The 21,217-nt window shown below is 34.0% G+C and overlaps 5 protein-coding genes and 2 pseudogenes across 7 annotated transcripts; 3 read left to right on the top strand and 4 right to left on the bottom strand.

Moving 5' to 3' along the window:
• LOC120218707 (40S ribosomal protein S12-like) lies at positions 1–1,662 on the bottom strand. 2 transcript variants are annotated; one of them, XM_039215607.1, is made up of 5 exons: positions 1,540–1,662; positions 1,395–1,431; positions 630–918; positions 394–459; positions 1–234 (listed from the first exon to the last, which is right to left on the bottom strand). In XM_039215607.1, exons 2-5 carry the CDS (start codon positions 1,400–1,402, stop codon positions 181–183), a joined length of 417 nt encoding a protein of 138 aa, XP_039071538.1. In that variant the 5' UTR covers positions 1,403–1,431; positions 1,540–1,662; the 3' UTR covers positions 1–180. The 2 variants fall into 2 exon arrangements, with proteins under 2 accessions (XP_039071538.1, XP_039071539.1); XM_039215608.1 differs by having other exon boundaries at positions 1,395–1,434; positions 1,550–1,661.
• A 538-nt stretch (positions 1,663–2,200) lies between these two features.
• LOC120218703 (trafficking protein particle complex subunit 5-like) lies at positions 2,201–6,359 on the bottom strand. Of its 2 annotated transcripts, none has more exons than XM_039215605.1 (9): positions 6,322–6,359; positions 4,954–5,028; positions 4,561–4,649; positions 4,327–4,390; positions 3,883–3,960; positions 3,612–3,688; positions 3,444–3,510; positions 3,253–3,360; positions 2,201–2,434 (listed from the first exon to the last, which is right to left on the bottom strand). In XM_039215605.1, exons 2-9 carry the CDS (start codon positions 5,023–5,025, stop codon positions 2,405–2,407), a joined length of 585 nt encoding a protein of 194 aa, XP_039071536.1. In that variant the 5' UTR covers positions 5,026–5,028; positions 6,322–6,359; the 3' UTR covers positions 2,201–2,404. The 2 variants fall into 2 exon arrangements, with proteins under 2 accessions (XP_039071536.1, XP_039071535.1); XM_039215604.1 differs by having other exon boundaries at positions 4,954–5,072; positions 6,322–6,343.
• A 3,399-nt stretch (positions 6,360–9,758) lies between these two features.
• On the bottom strand, positions 9,759–10,559 carry LOC120218705 (temperature-induced lipocalin-1-like). The gene is made up of 2 exons (XM_039215606.1): positions 10,115–10,559; positions 9,759–10,032 (listed from the first exon to the last, which is right to left on the bottom strand). Exons 1-2 carry the CDS (start codon positions 10,484–10,486, stop codon positions 9,862–9,864), a joined length of 543 nt encoding a protein of 180 aa, XP_039071537.1. The 5' UTR covers positions 10,487–10,559; the 3' UTR covers positions 9,759–9,861.
• A 2,313-nt stretch (positions 10,560–12,872) lies between these two features.
• LOC120218887 (lysosomal Pro-X carboxypeptidase-like) lies at positions 12,873–14,232 on the top strand. Its single transcript, XM_039215785.1, has 4 exons — positions 12,873–13,277; positions 13,523–13,703; positions 13,871–14,004; positions 14,116–14,232. Exons 1-4 carry the CDS (start codon positions 12,900–12,902, stop codon positions 14,230–14,232), a joined length of 810 nt encoding a protein of 269 aa, XP_039071716.1. The 5' UTR covers positions 12,873–12,899.
• Positions 14,233–14,337: 105 nt separating this feature from the next.
• LOC120218886 (lysosomal Pro-X carboxypeptidase-like) lies at positions 14,338–15,322 on the top strand. The gene is made up of 4 exons (XM_039215784.1): positions 14,338–14,520; positions 14,629–14,786; positions 14,989–15,141; positions 15,260–15,322. Exons 1-4 carry the CDS (start codon positions 14,340–14,342, stop codon positions 15,320–15,322), a joined length of 555 nt encoding a protein of 184 aa, XP_039071715.1. The 5' UTR covers positions 14,338–14,339.
• A 764-nt stretch (positions 15,323–16,086) lies between these two features.
• LOC120218706 lies at positions 16,087–17,078 on the top strand (annotated as a pseudogene).
• On the bottom strand, positions 17,065–20,570 carry LOC120218700 (annotated as a pseudogene).
• Between the last annotated feature and the right edge of the window lie 647 nt (positions 20,571–21,217).

The following is a 21,217-nucleotide window of genomic DNA, read 5'->3' as shown; positions in this document are numbered from 1 at the left end:
AAAAGAATATATAAAAAATGTTGGATATCGAAAAGGTTTGCCAATAATTTAAAAGGAAACAGGTCGCATACATAAGAAACACCAACCAGTTTAGCCTTCAGAAAACAAGATAGCTCAAGCAAATATCTTGACTGGCTGGAAAAAAAAACTCCGATTCTACCATGAAACCATCCACTTGACTTAATCCTTGTGCTGTTGAACAACTTCGACAGCTTCGTGTTGTTCACCATAATCCTACAGTAAAAAGAAAAATAAAATCTCAAGCATCATAAATACAGAGCATGCATTGGCGAATTTTCTAGACATTTCTTGGAAAATATGAAGTGAAAAAAAAGGGATCGATGAAACAAATATATTTATGCGACAATGTACTTTAATGTAATGTGCCCATACCTTGACAACCACACAAGAGCAACCGACCACCTTCCGTGCTTTCCCTTCAGAATCAATCTTACACAACTGCATGAAGAGGTTAAGAGCATCTCAATTTAAGTACAATTAGCATCTCAATCAGTCTTTCAAAACTAAGAACAAGGAACAAGCTTATAGCATCAGATGGTATTCTCAGCATGTCAGCAAATGCAAGGAAATTTAAAAAAAAAACATAATCGAGCAATGAAATTACTTACACCTGCCCACTCGCCAAGTGTTTTTGAACTAGGTGCACGTAGCACTTTAACATTATGGTCAGCGCATAGTGCCTTGACCAGCTTAACATAATCAGGCTGGTCGCAGTCATCTGCTAGAATACAAAGATGAGCATTGTGCTTTTCAATTGCCTTGGCAGCTTCATGTAAGCCACGAGCAAGTCCACCGTGAGCTTTTGACTTCCTCACCACAAGAGGCAAGGCTGTGTTAATGTCCATTGGCTCACCAAGAGCAGCTGGTGCCTCAGGTTGGGCAACTGCAACTTCTTCTCTGCAAATGCCATAGGCAAGAGCACGAAATAAGTAGAGGCAGAGGAAGCAATCTTTAGAAGAAATAAAAGTTGGTTGTTAAACTAATGAGTTCGGAACAAAATGGAATCTCAAATTCTAAATTAGACTTATCTCAAGATGCACAATTGAAATTCTATCTCAATTTCCTACCGATGCAAAAACAAATACCCAATAAGATCTCAAGATACTTTGTATTTCTAACAAACAAGAAGTCAAATAGTAACCAATTATCTAAAAGAGCACACAGTGCGATCCAAATTAGCATGCAGTAGATACCATACTACTTTATCCCACACAAAAATCAAACAAAACCCGAAGTCTACATCGGGAAAATTCAAGCAAATTGAATCCATAGGGAGATAATAAAACAAAACCAACAAAAAAATCAAATTTCATGGAAACAACACGGATATTCAGCTAAAAATGGCCTTGAATGTTGACAGAGTTGTCACTTACCCTGACATTTTTTAAGCTGAAGATGGGATCGGAGGTCCTGCTTCCAGGTAGCAAAAGAGAAAGAAAGAAGTCAAACAATGAATTTTTCAACTAATATAAAACTGAAAGTTACATAAAAGAACAAATACCAAATAAAGCGGGCGGGGGAGGGTAGCTGACCCGATGAGAGATTGAAGAGCTAATCTGCTGGGTGGCGGAGGGATGCAAAGTGTGGAACAAATATAGTTATTTTCTGACTCTAGGGCTTTTGGGGTCTGAAACCATTAAAATGGAGAAATTTAAAAGCTCAAGTCGGGATTGTTGCCACGATCCAACCCAAGACCATTGGCTAGGCCCAGCCCACAATATTATGAAGTGAAAATTTATATAGTTCCTTTCATTTCATTGAGAGTTGATTTCAAGACCTCCCGCTTACTAAACGGGTGCTCTAACCAACTGAGCTACGAAAGTGATGCTGAGAGTGCGCGTATAAATAATTATTAAACTTATATTTAGCCAGAATTTTTTCTCTTACAACCTTTATCGCCTGCTACTGTTATCTTGTCCTCCTAGCAAATAGCAATACTAAATACTCCATAAAAAGCAATTATACTCTGTTTTTCAGGACAATTATATATATAGCAAGCAATGGCCTTTTCTTCTTTTTAATTTAATGCAGCTTTACTATTGATACTTTCATATCACTCACTACTTCTCGGAAAAAAATACAAAAGATTATTTGGAATCAACTTTCAAAGATAAATAAATTCATTTTCTAGAAATCAATAAAAAAAAATTCCATGAAACAAACAAACTCGTATTCTCCTCCATAGTGATCCATATGCTGATGATGACATTTTACTTTTACATTGCTTTGCAGGAATCTTTTGCAATCACTGTGCCGTTCAAAATTTATACACAAACCATCACAATCGGCTAATCCATGTTAGATTAAGGAAGCATCTGAATTTCACTGTTCACATCGTAGTGTCGCAGACGTGGACAATTTGAGATGGCCCCAGGCACAAGAATCAACCTAACCTCGCTTCTCTTTGCAAAACCTGGTTAAAGCAGAAACAAAGGAGCAGTATTAATCTTTAAATCCAGTATATACATAAATAAGAATCTTTTCTAATTTTATATATTTATTGCTATTTTATTACGCAAACAACATAGAACGTTAAGCAAAACAAGCAGTGAATAGCATATTCTGATCGAAACTAATAGCTGCAGGTTGCAAATTGGATTCCCTTTTACTATGTTGTTCTGACTTCTCACTCTTCATTTTCTATAAAGTATTCATGTCCAACAACCGTGTCCGACACGTTTTCAAACATAAATATATCTGACATACACCTGTACCAGTCACCTTTGTGGCCAAGCGACACAGCCTTCTTCAAATATAGCAGGGGAAACAAAAAGAAATATATTTGGACCTTCATCCTTCTCACACCTATGATGATGATAGGACTTGAAGTAGATTACTGTGGAAATGGCCAGCAGCGGTGCCACAAGTTCTTCAAAAGATAAGGACGCTTGCATAACCAGTTGTATGTTATTTAGCAAACATGGACATAAATATATTGTATTTTATTGAAGTGTTGAAAACCAAACCCTGTATTATCTGCCTAAATTTATTCTTTTTTTCTTACTGATATCTCAAGTAACTCTCTTAGTACTTATTTGACCCTTCACCAGTATTTTCATATTGATCTTTGGGTAGGCTGGTATTTTGATCCCATTGAGATGTAAAATTTTGAATAAACCACTGGTCTTAAACAAATTAAGAAGTGTATTAAACATCAAAACTACACTTGGTCAAACCAGACTTCAAGTAATGAGGGAATATCAGATGCAAGAAAATAACAGTAGTCCTTACCTCTTCAGCAAACTTTATCAAAATAGTTGTCCGAGGTCTTTGCAGTCCCTCCATGGGTACAAAATGAGCTGTTACTACTGCTGGAAATCCTGCCCCATCCAAAACACCCTTCCACAACAAACAAGAAGAGCCTATAAGAACTTCCACCAGATGATTAGTCATTTTATACACAAAATGAATGCAGCACTTACCCTCACTATTCCTGCAACAAATGCCCCACAATTAAATGTCCCCATGTCTTTTGGAACTGAAATAAACCTACAATGCAAACAGAACAGTTGATTATTTAATATAGAACTAGAGGTCAACTTGGCAGAAACAATTGCATTATAAGAGATGAGTGGTGAAAAGTAAATAACTTGTTCACAAGGAGGTCCTTCTCACTGATCATGTATTCATCTTCATGTTCAGTGCCCTTTTCAAGTGAATCAGCCACCTAGTATAGTACAAAAAAGAGTTGGTAAGTGGTAAGACAAGCACTAAATTTGAGACTAAACTGATTTTAAGCACATGCCATATGTGTTAGCCAGCTAGATTGATCACGCCTATAAATTTCTTGGAGACTAAACAAATTCTGTATGAAAATATCATCAAATTATAAATTGTTTCACCGGTAGACAAGATTGTTACCTTTCCAAATAACACCTTCCAGACAGTGCTGTGCACAAAAGATAAAATACCCAACAATCGTGTCTCCCTTCTGTTTCCCTGTGGCATAAAATAGAATATAAACATATGAAGAAAAAAAGGCATAAGTTCATAGTACTAGTACTGACACCACAGAAGAGTAGACATGTTCAAATAAGCACACGTGTGAAAACACATTGTTAAACCCAGAAACAAAATATAAAAGCAAACTTAATTGAGATACCAGCACCAGGCAAATAAGATAAGTTAGGCCAGCATCCTTATATTGCATCAAATTGTTCTCACCTAATTAATTATAAGAACCAAGACTACTTTAACAAGGTCGATGGACAACTTGCAAGTAATACCTCAAGAATGCTACTGAAAAATAAAAAGAGAACCTTATTGCTATAGCAGTCTCAGGTATAGTCTATGAATGTGTTGTACCTTATCCCGATGGCATAGAAGTTCAAGAACTCGAGCCCCAACTGCATACCCTGCATCCTCCAGCCTGATCAATTACCATGAATGATATTAGGTTCATTGACTGAACTAAGCATCATCCCAGCATTTGCTTTAATGTGAAGCAAGGATGTTTGGTCTATTTTTGTAACCTTCTATAAATAATCTGATCTTAAGAACAGTAAGCAATGAAAAGATTCAACTATCATATAAAAATACCTTCTTTCTAGTTCAGCAATATTGTCAACCTGTGCTTGATTATACTGAACAAGCTCAGAAAACAAGAACGCAAATGCACTCAAGCTAACCTGCACCAGAAGCACAACACACAACAGTCAACAGTTTGAATTTTGATTCCGGATTGGATAAAACAAATCCACAACAAAACCTACTCCAGTTTTGGTTTATGTATAAATTATTTTCTCAATGGACTTATTTTTTAATTATTCTGAGAAAAATTTGTGTAATTGGGTCATGATTTTTCAACTAATTTAATGGCTAAGAATATGAACATACTGTTTAAATAATTAAAATAAGGAAAAAAGAAAAAGCAAGTCTCTAGTTTAAACTTCATATCATATTTTGATACATTTCAGAGGAAGTGGAGGGAACCTCTTGTTTTCCCTTGCTGAGGGGCTTCTCAAGGATGTTTGAGTATTGCTTTATCTTCCCAGCTCCAATCATTTTCTACAGGAAAATAAAATATTGTTTTCTGTTCGACTGCTAGAAAACTGCAGAAAAAAATGAATCAGCCATCACGTATGTGAAACGCATGGCAAGTATGCATGCACTTCGCTGTTAACTCCATTTTGAGGAATTGAAGAATTTAATTCTGATAAATTAGCGATTGGGTTTATTTACTTCTGCCAAAAAGATTTGGTGATTTGGTACATTGACCATTTGTTTATGAAAAGCCCTTTGGCCAAAGCAATTTAGTCCAGTCTCAGATCTCTCCCTTAGGATTGAAGAATTTAATTAAGTTAATTCAAATAGCTAAGATCACAAGAATAAAAAAGAAACTGCATTCTTAAAAAAGGAATCTCTAAATAAATATTTCTCCATCAATTGGACCATTCCCCTGAGAGTTGGTTCAGCAGGTTCTATTCTTAGAGAAAACAACTTTAAATCTCAAATGGTTGTCATATCTGTAGAAGAATCTGGAAACTTAGAACAAAAGCCCAAGCACCTCCTGTTGTTTAGGGAAATCCTTATTTGCCTTAAGGGCTTGGGTATCAGATCATACTTTTCTGGTCCGGACTGGAGACTTTAAAAAGGTTTATGAGCTGCAGTTACAGAATGCATTGGACACTGGTTCCAGTTTCAGATGTATAAACCAATGAATATAGGTTTGACGCGTGTACTTTGTGGTTTGGGGGGGATGAAGGGATCGGGTAACGTTGGAGGTGGGGAATGTTTAGTGCAGGAAAATTAAGCACCTCTTAAATGAAGTGGAAAAGCCGCAAAGGATACTACCTCAGTTCATGGCCTTAGTACTAATTATTTAAGCTTTGTGTTACTGGCCACTGAAAGGGAAACATAGAATACAAAGGAGACAGAGAGACTGATGAATCGCCAGGTACTTTATGTGAAACGGATGCGTTCACAGTGATGAAAAACACCACTTTGAGCGCCGCAGTTATCACGTCAAACCAGTAAAATCAACCCAACAACAAACATAGCTTGATTCTAGAATTCAGACGTTCACTAATTACACATCACTGATCCAGAGCAAGATCAAGCCAATTAGTCTTTTCCAATCAAATGGTAAATAACGCAACTAAAGACAGCCCATCTAACTAATATCATCACGATCTAGCAAGGAAATGTATTTTTTTCTGGGATTCCAACAAAACCCATAAATTCGTACGAGGATAAAACTTCATATTCTAAGAATCTCCACGATGTTGCAAAGAAAAGTGACGATGTCTTTTCAAACAAGTACAAATAGATAAGCATAAACAAATTGTTTTGTAGGATTACCTTATTACAGCGTACGAGTCTTAGGATTTTTCAACAATCTGAGGAAGGGAAGTCTTAAGATGCAAAGAAAAAAACCAACTAAATGAAAGGGTTTAATTTGCGATAAAATATATATATATATGAAATTAAATTGGGCTCACTTCGAAAAATCTTAGGTCTGTCTTATTTATTATCAACTGGACTTTATTACTTAAAAACAATTAGGCCTTACCACTTTGTTTAGGCCTCACAATTTGATAAAATGTGCAAACTTTAAAGGTTGATTTTGTTATTATATAAATTAAAAGAGTTAACTGCATTATTTATCCCTAAACTATGACTATTATTTTAAATTATTCCTTAAAATTTTGAATATTCTAATTTCATCCCCAAACAATGACTCTCATTCTATAAATTAGTCCTTAAACTTTTGAACATTTTAATTTCATCGCTCAAACTATGACCCTCATTTTAAATTGGTCCCAACACTTTTGAATCTTCCAATTTTATCCCCAAATTCATCCAAATATGTAATTAGTTTCAACCATAATTTAGCATAAATTTTATTTTTTTAAACATATAATAATATAATTTGGCCTAACAATTTTATGGAAAAGGGGTGTAATTAGTATATACATATAATTTCGGATGAAATTAAAATGTTCAAAAAGTTTGTGGACTAATTTAGAATGAATGTCATAGTTTGGGGATGGAAATGAAATGCTCAAAAGTTTGAAAACTAATTTAGAATATCAATCACATTTTAAGGATGAAATTGGAATGTTTAAAATTTTAAGTACTGATTTAAAATAGAGATCATAATTTGAGGACATGTAATGCAATTAACTCACATTAAAATTATGTATTACTGATAGAAGCACATTAAAATTATAATTTATTCTTTTAATTTTAAAATTGATAAAAACTAAATTATTTTTTAGAGGGACAAATTTTCTTCTTCGAGATTAAAAGTTATGAAAGGTTTTTTTTATTAAAATTCTTTTAATTATTTGTATAAAAATAAAGGCTCAAGGGGTCTAAACAAATTATTTTGTTCAAACTTTTTAATTATATCAAATTTATTCTTAAATTCATTTAATTATATTAATTTTTTTCTTTTGATCAGTATTAATTATTATGATATTAATATAATAACTCACAATAACAATTCACATATAAATGATGATATGACAAATAAATTAAATTATTTTTAACCCAAATTTGGAGAAGAAATATTATTTTAAAAAATCAATTTTCAACTCTATAGAAAGGATGATGCTGCCATGCTCGACGAGCACAGATGAACACCATTAATTATGAGCACCGTTAATTATGAGTATCATTAAATTAATTTATAAAACGTTAAATTATAAATTACTAAACGTATAATTATAAATTAGTTAAAAATCTAAATATAATATAATTAAAATACAATATTTATAAAACATTAGTTTTTAGGGTAAACTATACCATTGACCACCTAACTATTTACCCCCTTTTACTTTAACCATTGATTTTTCAATTTTGTCAATCAGATCACTTAACTATTTAAATCTTGTCAATCAAGCCACATGCCGTTAAATTTAACGGAGGAGATGACGTGACAATTAATAAAATTTGTATAATTACACATTTAGTCCTAATTACTTACATGTTATATTAATTTGGTCTTAACTTTTATTTAATTCAATAAATTTAATCATCAATCCAATGGTGATAAGTGTCATTGTATGATTGGATGTTTTTTTAATATTTTTTATTTAATAAATTATTCATCCAATCAAATGGTGTCACGTGTCACAAATTGAATGAATGGAAAATAAATTAAATCAATAACCGCTACCGGTGGGGTTTGAACCTGGGACGCAAGCCAAAAAAATTGAGCACCCTAACCACTAAAATTGACTAGTATAAAAAACATAATTTATATAATTTATAATATAGTTAATGATAATAAATGACCTTATAAGGACTCAAACATGAAATAATTAAATAGTATGAAAAATATAAAATATATATAAGCAAATACTATAATTGATTAATAAATAAATATGTTTTATTTACATTTTAAATCATATTTAATGTAAAAATTAAAATAAAAGTGAATTTAATATGTTATAATTGAAATGTGTCATTTTACGTATTTTAAATTAATAAATTATCTTCATTATTCTAATTTTATTGAATTGAAATGTGTCGTATCTTATATTTTAAAATATTATAATGTCGATCGAACTCTAATCTTATTTAACAATTCTATATTAAAATATACTAATTCAATAAAATCAAGTTTCCCCTAAAATTTTCTTCAAATATATAATGAATAAGTAATAAAATATAAAATTTTTACTCTAAGCGGGATATAAACAAGCTAATGTATAAGTTAAAATGCTTACTACGATAAACCATCAACTATCAAGAAAATTCTAAGTCAACGAAGCTCTTCGTTATATTTCAATTATAATATATTTAAATTATTTTTAATTTTTTTATTAAAATGATTTAAAATATAAATAAGATATATTCACATATTAATCAATTATAATATTTGAGTATATATATTATCGTATTATTCAATTATTTTATGTTGGAGTTCTTATTAGGTCAATTTTCTTTTTTTTATTTCCATTAACTATATATATTATGTCGTGATATGTTTGTCATTTGAATGGTGTAACCCAGTAGTTGGGACGTTTGCTTCCTCTCTTCACATCTTCCACCAACAGCGGTTATTGATTCAATTTATTTTCTATTCATTCAATTGGTGACATGTGACACCATTTGATTGGATGGAAAATTTATTAAATTAAATAAAAATATTAAGAAAAAATCCAATCACATAGTGACACATGTCACCATTTGATTGAGGATTAAATTTATTGAATTAATTAAAAGTTAGGACCAAATTAATAGAATGTGTAAGTAATGAGGACTAAATGTTTAATTATACAAATTTTATTAACTGTCACGTCATCTCTCCTGTTAATATTTAACGGCAGATGACTTGATTGATAAAATTTAAATAGTTAAGTGACTCGGTTGACAAAATTGAAAAATCGGTGGTTAAAGTAAAAGGGGTAAATAGTTAGCTGGTAAATGATATAATTTACCCTAAAAACTAATATTTTATAAATATTGTATTTTAATTAAATTACATTTAGATTTTTTTATTAATTTATAATTATACATTTAGTACTTTATAATTTAACGTTTTATAAATTAATTTAAGGGTGCCCATCGTTAACGATACCCATCCACGCTCGACGAGCGTTGTAGATTTCTTTCCTATAGAAAAACTAACTCTCATTTGAACATTCCTTTTTAGTATGTAAAAAAGTTGTACTTGTGAAAGAAAATATTTGGAGGATCATATCCATCATGACTGAATATGTGTTTGATGTTGATATCATAAACTTGAATTTGATGAAAATGAAAAGTGGGAGCAAAATTGTTCTTGCTTTGCCATCAATGACAGTGTATTCAATTGCAATTTAGGTAAGTTGCTAACTATGGCATGGCTTCTCATTTAATTGATGCAATATCTATTTTCATGATTTTCGATCACCCTAAAACAGATTTGATCCACCAAATGCCTTTGGTGTCCTCTCCTTCCGGTGGAGAATCACTTCGTGGGGTCTTGTGCAGTTTAATTACATCATAGCCCACATCTTCAGCTTTCTGCACCAGCTGATTGTAGATTCCATCATCCATATGTGTCTGCCTGCATAATATCTACAACATATTCGACACCAAACCAATCATCAGCACATGAACCACTCGCATTGCTACAAACCAGATTGAGAGACATACATACCCAAAGATAATTTCTGCTAGGTTGACCAACGAGAGCATACTGGTAATCATCATCAATGTACAAAACCCAGTAATCTCCAACAACAGGGATTATGGGCAAGATAGGAGGAACATAGAACTTCACCTTCAGCTTTGCCTCGTCACTCTTGGGATCAGCCTTGTAGGCGGTGCCTTCTATAGACCCTCTTTTGCCATCATTCCATGTCTCCTTAAGTACATGCACTGTTCCATCTTCTTCCAGAGTATAGGTAGCCCTTGTGTTCATCCCATTCTTTGGCTGAAACCTTGACGGGAATGAAGCTATCTCATACCATCTTCCCATGTATCTCTTGATGTCCAAGTTCTTCACCACTTGCATTGTTTTCTGCGACATCGTTTCTGGTTTTTTTTCTTCCCCTTCTTCGCTTTAGATTGAAAGAGGGTTGGGGTTTAGGATTTGTCTCTGTAATCTGCTTACCTTGATAAGCTAATTTATAGACAAGAAAATATTTGGGGAAATACAAAGAAAGTTCTTAAGTGAGACGTGGAGGTCTAAGGGCCTTTTACGTGTATGCAAATGGGAAGTATGAACAAGTTTGGGTTCTGTGATAGTAAGATTGGAGAAGAAGCAAACTTTAGGAGGAAGAAAAGCAAATAATGGTAAGAACAGTCCAATGTTTGGTCCATTTCAGATGAGTTCAAATTTCAAAATTTTACTTATCTTGTAAGCAAGCAATATGTTTTTGATTTTGTGATTTATTGAAGTTTAATTACTACTTAATACTAATTAATTCTGTTATATTTAAGGAATTATTAATTCGGATAATTCATTCTAATTATTAAAAGAAATAGCATTGGCCATCAATACATAGAATCGTCCTTGTGCCATAAATAATCTAGGGCATAACTACATATTTAGTACCTTAATTATCATTTTTGTTCTATTTTGATCGCTTAACTCTTTTTTTAAATTATATCTAACGTTTAGTTTTAGTTTCATTTTGATTACCGGTCTTAAAAAATTAATAGCAACGGCGACGTGTTACCATAAAGTAATGTCATATTATCATTGTAAAAAAATAAAAAAAATGATACATTAGCCTGTTAATTTTTTAATAAGAGTTGAACAAAATAAAATAAAAACATAACGTTAAGTATAATTTTTAAATAATAATAATTAGATCATCAAAACAAAATAAAAATAATAGTTAGATACTAAAGTTATCCAACAATCTATGCCATTGCCAGGGATTGTAAAGGGCCTGCTTAAGCTTGGGCCAATCTTAGATTTTTGTGAAGTGGCGATTGAATACTGTCCATATTCATGTCTACCAACTATTACAAATTACAATTTCATTAGAAAGAAATGAAATACGATGAGTAGGTGGGTGGACAACTGTGTTAAACAACAGGTGTTGTAAGTCAATAAATAGGGTGGGTGAGGGGCAAGCTAGAGTTCAACCATTTAGGTGCGTCAACTCAGAAAACATCAAAGCTATCTATTTTGATTTTAACTTAAATGCTGTGTTTCTTCTCTGGTTTAATAATATTTCATCAAACATCTAACCTCTATATATATATGGTTTAGCCTCTTAAAAGCACAGAATTAAGTCCATATCTCATCCAGCCCAAGCAAAAACCATTAATGATATTTTTTTACTATGAATAAGATACTGCAGCACCTTTAAATCAAAACCAGTATGTCTAATTCTTTTATGTTACAAACAATATGCTTCTGTTTTTTTTTTAAAGACAAGAATCTCACTGCGGACAAGAGAGGGACTTGGTTCGGAGAATCAAGGAAACAGATGACCTCTCACTTATCTTTTTGTAGAAATTTTATTTAATTGATTGGATTTTTTCTTGATATTTTTATTTAATCAAAATTGATAAATTTATGTACATGGGGGGCACCATGTACATGGAAACAGATAACTTGATGAATTTATGTATATGGAGGCACAATGTGATATTATTTGATTGGATTGGATTGGATTGGATTGGATGGAACATGGTCCATGCTATAACCATCCATGTACATAAATTCATCAAGTTATCTTTTTGGGTAGAAATTTTAATTATCAAATATATAATTTTGGGGGTAAAGTATATAAATTGTCCTCTCAATTATAGGCACTACTTTATTGAGTCCCCGATTATTACAAATTACAAAATAGTACTTAATGTTGTTTTGTTAAATCTCTCAACTATTAAAAGTTATAAAATTATCGTATGACAATTCATATGTTCCAAACTCGTTATTCTCCTTTAAAAATTGACGGTCTTCTGAGCTAGACGTTAACTTGTTTATTGAGATCTAATAAAATTATATTTTAATAATGTTTACTAGTACCGTTGTTACTTTCAAGCACTAACTCGACAACATAATGTAAATAAAGATTTGATCCATAAAATACAAATCAAATAGTTCTAGGATCAAATTTTATCGTATTCAGTCAACATGTTAATGTCTAGCTCAGACGGCCGCTAATTATTTTACGAAAAATGACGAGTTTGAAATACATGAATAGTCGAGAGATCATATTTGTAACTTTTAATAGTCAAAAGTCAACAAATCAATGTCCTATAGTTAAAAATTATTTTATAAATTTTAATAATAGAGAGATTCAATAAAATAATATTTTATAGTCGGAAGATTATTGATGTACTTTACCCTAATTTTTTTAAAACAAATTGTCAAAAATATAATTGAATGAACCGGAGTGTATTTTATCCTATTTTGATAGCTTCCCCCAAACTGTTCTAACTTGTATAAAGAAGTTGGCAGCCAAAAACCAGCAGCAGCAATGGCACCTTGCCAATCTCTTCTCTTTCTATTCATCATCTCTCTTTATGTAACACTAACAGCACCAGCCAATTCATTGCCAGCATTTTTCCCTCCACCTGCTGCGTATCAGTCTCTGATCAAACAAGCCAAGGCTCCTAAACCAAATCTTCCATTCAAGACTCATTACTTCCCTCAAACTTTAGACCATTTTACTTTCCATCCCAAGAGCTATAAAATTTTCAACCAAAAGTACCTAATTAACACTCAGTACTGGCACAAAGGGGCTCCTATCTTTGTCTACACTGGAAATGAAGGGCATATCGACTGGTTTGCTGCTAACACTGGGTTCATGCTTGACATTGCTCCCAAGTTCAAAGATCTCATTGTATTCATTGAAGTAATGTTTGCTTAATCACTTCCTCGGAATTCTTTTTTCTGAGTTTAAAAAAAGGTTCTTGGGGAATAGCTCACAGTTGTAAGAATCCATAAAATACATTGCCCTGTTCTAACCCTGTGGGTGTTTTTCCAATACCCAAAGCAAATTCTGAAACACAAATCTTTTACAAAACATGATTTTCTTTCTTTCTTTTTGTACCTAAGATTAATGAGTTATTGGGTTTGTTTCTATTGGGAAATTTGCAGCATAGATTTTATGGGGAGTCGATGCCATTTGGGAAAGACTCGTACAAGTCAGCAAAGACCTTGGGGTACTTAACTTCACAGGAAGCCTTGGGTGATTTCGCTGTTCTGATAAGGAGCTTGAAGCAGAATCTGTCATCTGAAACATCCCCAGTAGTGGTCTTTGGTGGGTCTTATGGAGGAAGTAAGTTAAAAAAGAAACCCCATACAGCAAGAAGTTATTGCTCTGATATTGGTAGCAGTACTTGCAAGAACATCCTTTTCTGCTAGTTCTGCTAGTTATTACTGGTATATTGTTGCTATCATTTTCTTATGATTACGGAGAAAAAAAACTAATATATTTTTTCACAGTGCTGGCAGCATGGTTTAGGCTTAAATACCCTCATATAGCAATTGGTGCATTGGCTTCTTCAGCCCCTATATTACAGTTTGATAAGATAATCCCATGGTCGAGCTTCTATGATGCTGTTTCCCAGGATTTCATGGTCTATTCCTAGTTTTCACATAGAGATTACTTTGTGCTTAAACAGTTGAACTGTACATTTCTCAATGTTCTTCAGTTCTCCTTTATAACTAAAACTAAAAGGGGAATTCAGGATGTAAGCCAAAATTGCTATGAAGTGATAAAGGGGAGCTGGGCAGAACTGGAGACAATTTCGACTCAGAAAGAAGGCTTGGCTGAACTAAGCAAAGCTTTCAGAACCTGCAAGTGAGTCATGAACTGAGATTATATTAAGTAAACTTGCTTGCTAAGTTTGATTACCGTTTGTTAGATTGTCGTGTAAGTTAGCATTGCTAATGTTTTGAAGCGATTTTTGTTATGCATTTTACTTATTTTCCTTCCTTACAATTAATCTTTTTTCTTTCTTCGAAGTTCAGGAGACTTCATTTAACAGCTTCTGTTCTAGGTTGGCTATGGACTGCTTTCGTTTATACTGCCATGGTTAATTATCCGACTGAGGCTAATTTCTTGAAGCCATTACCTGCTTATCCCGTGCAGCGAGTAGGACTTGTAAATAAATTGTTTTGCATCGAGCTCGAAGTTCTAACATTTTCGAAGATCTGTTACTGATTTCTTCTTTTCGGCATTTAAACCATTCTTTACATGTAGATATGCAAGATAATTGATAAATATCCATCAGGAGCAACAAAGCTTAGCCGGGCTTTCGCAGCAGCAAGCTTATATTACAACTATTCTCAAACAGAAAATTGCTTTGAGGTAGAACATGAAGTTAACACTCACGGCCTTCATGGTTGGGACTGGCAGGTAACTTCTTTTTGGTATCAAATACAAAATGTGCTAATTTCAAAGCTTGCCTTTACCTTTTCCGTGTAGTTATGTTTGAGATACATGCTGGAGCCGAATGGTGATCAATGATCGATAATCAATATCTGTTGAACGCATGTTTATTATTCCCCCTGATGCATCGTAGCATACAGAAAAGTAATTCTCTAAATGATTTATGCAGACATGCACAGAGATGGTTATGCCCATGACTTGCTCTAGTGAAAGCATGTTTCCTCAAACTGGCTTTGATTATAAAATGTTTGCAGAACAATGCCAAATGAAATACGGAGTTTCGCCTCGACAACATTGGATCACAACTGAATTTGGTGGCGAAGTGAGTATATTTTATTCCTTCATGTCCCTTTCTATTCAGATGTACCATGTTCGAGAAACATGCCGTCTCTATTACCAGTGTACACAATTAGAACTATTAATGTCTCTCTCGAATGCAGAGACTTGAGAAAGTACTGAAGATATTTGGTAGCAATTTCAATCATAATGAAACTGATCTATGATTTGAATTATGTACAGTGTGCTGCGAAATATATCTGTTAGTATCATAGCTCTTGTCACAGAAAAAGGTATGTGAATTATGATTAAGCATTTCTCTGCTACATTTTCTTGACACATTTGTCAGCTGCTATGAACTTCAAGAATACCACGTTATGTATTAGGAGCTCACCATGTCGATTTCTGGGCTGCAACAAAAGATGCTCCTGACTGGCTTGTGGAACTGAGGAGGCAAGAAGTTGAGATCATCCAAAAATGGTTGAAGGAGTATTATTTAGATCTCAGACAAGCTTAAAATAAGGATTTAACAGAAGTTGAAATCGATCAATGTTTTGAAGTTAGAACTCTAATTTGCAAAAATTCTCATCTAATTGTCGGTTCTTCCCCTCAGACTGATACGGAAATCCTCCATTTAAGTTGCATGACAAACTATGTCCACTCAATCTTAGAAAAACTTGTATCTTTATATCAGAAACAGTTCATAGATTAAATAACATAAATGTCAGCAATACAGGGGAGTACGGTTTTGCTTCTAAATTTAATTATAGATAAAATAAAATGAATAAAAGAAGCCCAAATCCCACAGGACTTCTAGCAATGGCTAAATATATGCTTTTAAACACTAACTTGTATGTTCTTGGGCCTGGATAACTTTCCTTATCTATATCTTTGAATCTATATCTATGCAAGCCTTTCAGATTGTGGGGGAAATGTGAATTGAAATGAAAACCAAAGGTTAAAGAAAAGGAATTTGAGATACAGACATTAAAAAAAAAAGATGGTTGAAGCAGTAGATTCATCTTCTTTGAGCCATCATTCAATGAATCCCCTGCTTCCATAAACACAGAGAGAGGAATAGAGAATCTAAAAGGACAATTGTTGTAAGAGAGACGAGAAAGAAACATGTCACGGCGATCGGGGAATTGTTTAAGGTCATGTCTAATAATGTTTGCAGTAATTTCAGTATTGGGCGGTGTGGACCTGCTCCTTATTGGAGATTCAAGAATACCCTCAGATTGGCTGCTGATTCCAAATTATCTTGTCCTCCTTGCATCTGCGATTGCCCTCCTCCTCTTTCCCTTGTCAATATTGCCACTTGTAATTTACTCCTCCCTTGTTTACGCCATTTTATTTTATCCATGCTTCCATTTTGATTGGTTGTTTGTTTATTTAAGTGTGATTAAGGAACACCTATTTGCTAAATTTTAAGATATTGATATGCTTTTGTTGCTAATTTTGTTTATGGTGGTGTAAAACTGAAATATTTATTTACTTTATGTACTTTGTTATTGTTTTGTAGGGTTGGCCAATCTCTCAGACACAGGTTAGAGTTTCTTTGGAACAACTCACATTGGTTAACCATTTGCCTTGTTTCTTTAAATTCATCCATTTTGCTTGGTATGAATCATGGTGATGGCACAGATTGTTGAAGCAATGACCCTGATCTCAAGCAAGAGATGGAGAAGCAGTTTGTGGACCTTTTAACAGAGGAATTGAAATTGCAGGAGGCTGTGGCTGAAGAACACGCTCGCCATATGAACGTCACCTTTGGTGAAGCATAAAAGGGTGGAATCCCAGTAAAGGGAAGCCGAAAAATGCATCGCCGCCACCGAAACCTGTGAGGGAGCGAGAGAACGGGCTCAGGCTTTGCTGATAAAGGAGAGGAAATTTACAACAGTATGGGAGCATAGGGCTCCGGAAAAGGGTTGGGAAGGGGAATAAACTTTTTGTTTAAATTTCATAGTTGTAGTAATTGAAGCATTCCACCTTGAATAATTCGAGCACTGTTTCTTATACACACGTTAAGGGTTTCCACGTTCCATCCATGTTGCTTGGTGGTCACGATAAACCCATAAAAACTCGTGTTACCTTCAAATAAACCACGAAAAACAAAATACAAATGAAACTATAACTAAGAATAACTGAGAAACTAAATTCTCGAACTACAATTTCATCAATATGCAGGACATGAAGATAGAATTCGGAAAAAGGATATTTTCATCAATTTCAATAACAAATTAAATAAAGCAACCCATTGTATATCTTAGAATCAGCATCAACCTTTCTCATATACATGATCCGAGCGAGAACGCGTCAAATCCGAATTCCGCATCCATCAATGGGGACTCGTTATTTTGGTCCTGCATCACAGGAAATACAGTCATTTTTAAGGAACCTCTCCAAGAGTTTGAAACTAAGAGGTGTAATGGAAGTTCTCTTTTCTTACCGATTTGATCATGGACATCATTATACTCTCCAAGGGTTCGAAATTATTCGGACTGAAACCATTTTGTGGCTTAGTCTGCTCAAAGAGGAAGTCCTCGTTGGATCTCAATTTTGTGTCAAAAGTGGATTTCTCACCCTCAAGGTGTGGAACAACATAAACACCGTCACCACTGAACAAAGAAACGTCATTTAGTTTATCGTTGGTGACATTGCTTTGGTCCACCACAGGTCCACTTGCAGAAACCAGGGAGTCCACTCTGCTGAATGAACGACTGATATTTCCATTGTAATCATGTCTCTGATCGCCCCACTGTTGCTTTGTTGTATAATCGATATTCTGAATGACGTTATTTTGGACCAAATTGGGATATGTCTCCCCTAGAGTCCTTTGCTGAATTCTCCATGGGAGAAGTAAGATCAAGAGGGCTGTTACTAAGGTGAGAGCTTGCCCAAGAAATATTTCCTTGCAAATTATTAGTTGGCAATTGCTCAGTTTTGAAAGCTTCACTTGTTGACAATGAATTTGATGGGAAACTGGATAATTGAACCGCACCTTGCCAGTTTTCGCTGCATCTACCATGATCAAGAAAATTAGAACCGCGAACATGCATGTCAAACGATTCCTGATTCAGTGATGTCATGCCAAGAGCCGATTGATTTTCAAATGCACCACTATGTGTCAGTTGTGTGTTTCCATGTAGCAACAAAGGGTTGCCTGAGGCAGTAGGTACAGTATTACTTGAGCTAACAACCGTCACTCTGGCATCGGGAAAGTTCATACCAACACCAAAAACATTAGGATCGTTAACACGATCAAATTCCCCAAAGGGGTTACTGGACTTGTTCTGTGACAATTGGTTGAGATCCATCGATGTTGGGATCCCTTGAAACAAAGTTCCATTTTGATTCTGGTTTGCAGATAACACAGCTGGCTGGATCTTTCCAAGACCATTGATCGAATTGTTCAATATTTGAGAATGTCCCGGTTGAATGGCGCCAGAAGAAACCCCACGTAGGCTTAAAGAAGCTGAGGAGTTCAGTCTCCCAAACATTCCACCTGGCTGATAAGACGATAGAGAAGCACTCGAATGCCTTCCAGGTCTGGTCAATGTGCGAAACTCCCCAAAGCCATGCAGTGAACTCATGCGCAAGTAAGACGGATCTTTACTGCCCAATGCAGCAACCATGTTAGCTTGTTGAGTTGCAACGCTGCTGAGTCTTTTCAGGTAAAGTCTATATTTCTGCAAGACAACATAAGATAAGTCAGCAAAATATAGGAATCATAATGTAGAATGTAAACAATATAGAAGAAAGGGGATTACCTGTAGATGGCTTGCTACATTTTCCCTTGTGAGCCCTTCAACGTTCATAAGGTCGAGAATTTTCTTTGGAACGGCCTCTGCATTTAAAGAAAAGAGAAAAGGTGGTAAAAAAAAATGCAGTGGCATAAGTATCAGTGGATCAGAACAAAAGACTCTAATCTCAACAGTGGAAAACTCACTATCAAGACCCAATTGGTTGACAGCTGAAACAAACTTCCTATGCAGCTCTACAGACCAAACAACTCGAGGCTTTTTTTGAGTCGAAGAGTCCTCGTTCTCATGTCCGTTATCTTCATCGTCTTCATCCTCATCTTCACTTTGGTCCTTCCTTCTCTTATTGACCTTTTGGTCAGAAATGCACTTCGATGTCGGACCTGCTTCACCGGTTCCCCCCTGAGCCTTATCTTGATTTGCAGAATTGCTATGATCCTTCGAGTCAGGTTTCTTTTTTCTCACAACGTGTTGCCATATGTTTTTGAGCTCCTCAATGCGAACAGGCTTCAATAAGTAGTCACAGGCACCGTGACTAATACCTTTCATTACGAGCTTGGTATCGCTATGAGCTGACAACACTGGAAATTCATCAACAGAAAGACAATATGGTAAATAATTCTGAAACAATTCTAATCAAATTACTCAAATTTAGATCCAGAACAATTATGGGTTTATTAAAGCTTTTGAAACAAATACCACTCATTCCACAAACAATTAAAAAGACAAAATAAGGAAAAGAACAAAAACAAATGAGTATAATTCAGTGGCATAAAAATGGAAAAAAGGGTTAATTCTTACTGATTACAGGTAGGTCCATTTCAAGCCCCACAAGCTCAAGAAGCTTAAAGCCATCCATGTCTGGCATATTAACATCACTAATAACCAAGTCATATCTGTTTCTGTTTTCCCTCAGCATTTTGAGGGCCGTAATTGCCTGATTTGTTGTAGTAACTGCAGGAAAAATATACCATAAATGATAAGTCAAAAAGAAGCTAAATGTCTCAACGATGTTAAAAGTCAAACCTTACATACTACAATCACAAAGATTCAAATCAAAACGCATACTTCAATGCACAACACACAGATCTTCCTGATAGAAACACATTTGAGACAATTTATTTAACATTTTGAAAACAAGAAATGAATTTTTTTGGATTAAAGTTTTTTTTTTCCCGAATAAGAGAACAGAGAACAAGTAACTTATCAGCAGAATCTAGGAATAAATTTCAAGTTCAAAACAATACCTGTGACAAAATAGTAAAAGAAAATTTTCAACAGAACTCGAAAAGAAAAAGAATCACTAACCATGGTATTGGCATTTACGAAGCAGATTTTCCAAAACTTTGAGGCAAATAGGATCATCATCAACGGCTAAAACACGCATACCAATTGGAAACCGGTCTTTGCCACCATCTTCACCATGGGAACCACCCATTTTCTCCTCCATAGTCATTGATAAAATAAGCAATCAAAACAACCCAGACGAGAAAACACAGCAAAAACAGAGATAAAAAAGGCAATGCTTTCACTCTTTTCAATTTTATCCACTGCTTTTTTTAAACTTCAAAATATAAGCAAGATAGCCGACCCCCTTAAAAATCAATAAAAGGCACAAAGACGAGATTGAAAGTGAGAGATAATCCCAAGCTGAAACCGTGAAAAAAAAGAAACAAGCTTTGAGAGTAAAAGCTGTACAAAGAAACAATGACTGTACAAAGAAACAATGACGTTGATAGCCAAAACATAACTAAGAGCCTCAGCTATAAAAAAAAAAGATTTTTTTTTTCTGTTTGAAAGCAAATTCTCTACCCCTTCCTCTGTCTACTCTGTATTTGTCTTCAGCTTTTTCTTGTTAGCAGAACAGAGCATCTTTTCTTTATTTTCTTTATTATTTTTTGAGGAATTCTTTTGATAAATTTTTGCGGCATTTATAATTTTTTTTAATTTCTCTAGTATATTTTTACCCGCTTTAAGAAATAATTCGCTAGAACCGTTACTAAATACCATAGATAGACCTTCCTTTATCTGCCGTACGACTCATCCAATAACGCAATCTAGACCGTTGGTTTGTGTTTAGCCTCTACAAATTTATCGGTCTTATATATATATATTTTCAATTAATATAAACTTCTTTTAAAGGCACACTTTCCTTATTATAGTTTTTTAAGTGTGCATTAACATCATTGGCTTGAGATTAAGTATTTAAAATTTAAAATTAATTAAATGCTTTTATTGTGAAATATTAGCATGAAGATCTACACAATTTATGGTAATTATTTAATATTTAATGCTAATTAGTATTCTTTTTAGAAGTTAATTATAACCTCTGACATAATTCCTTTTTAATTTGTTTAGAAT

Source organism: Hibiscus syriacus, unplaced genomic scaffold (genome assembly GCF_006381635.1).
Source record: "Hibiscus syriacus cultivar Baekdansim isolate YM2019G1 unplaced genomic scaffold, ASM638163v2 tig00110201_pilon, whole genome shotgun sequence".
Lineage (NCBI taxonomy): Eukaryota > Viridiplantae > Streptophyta > Magnoliopsida > Malvales > Malvaceae > Hibiscus > Hibiscus syriacus.
This window is presented reverse-complemented; position numbering and strand designations above follow the sequence as displayed.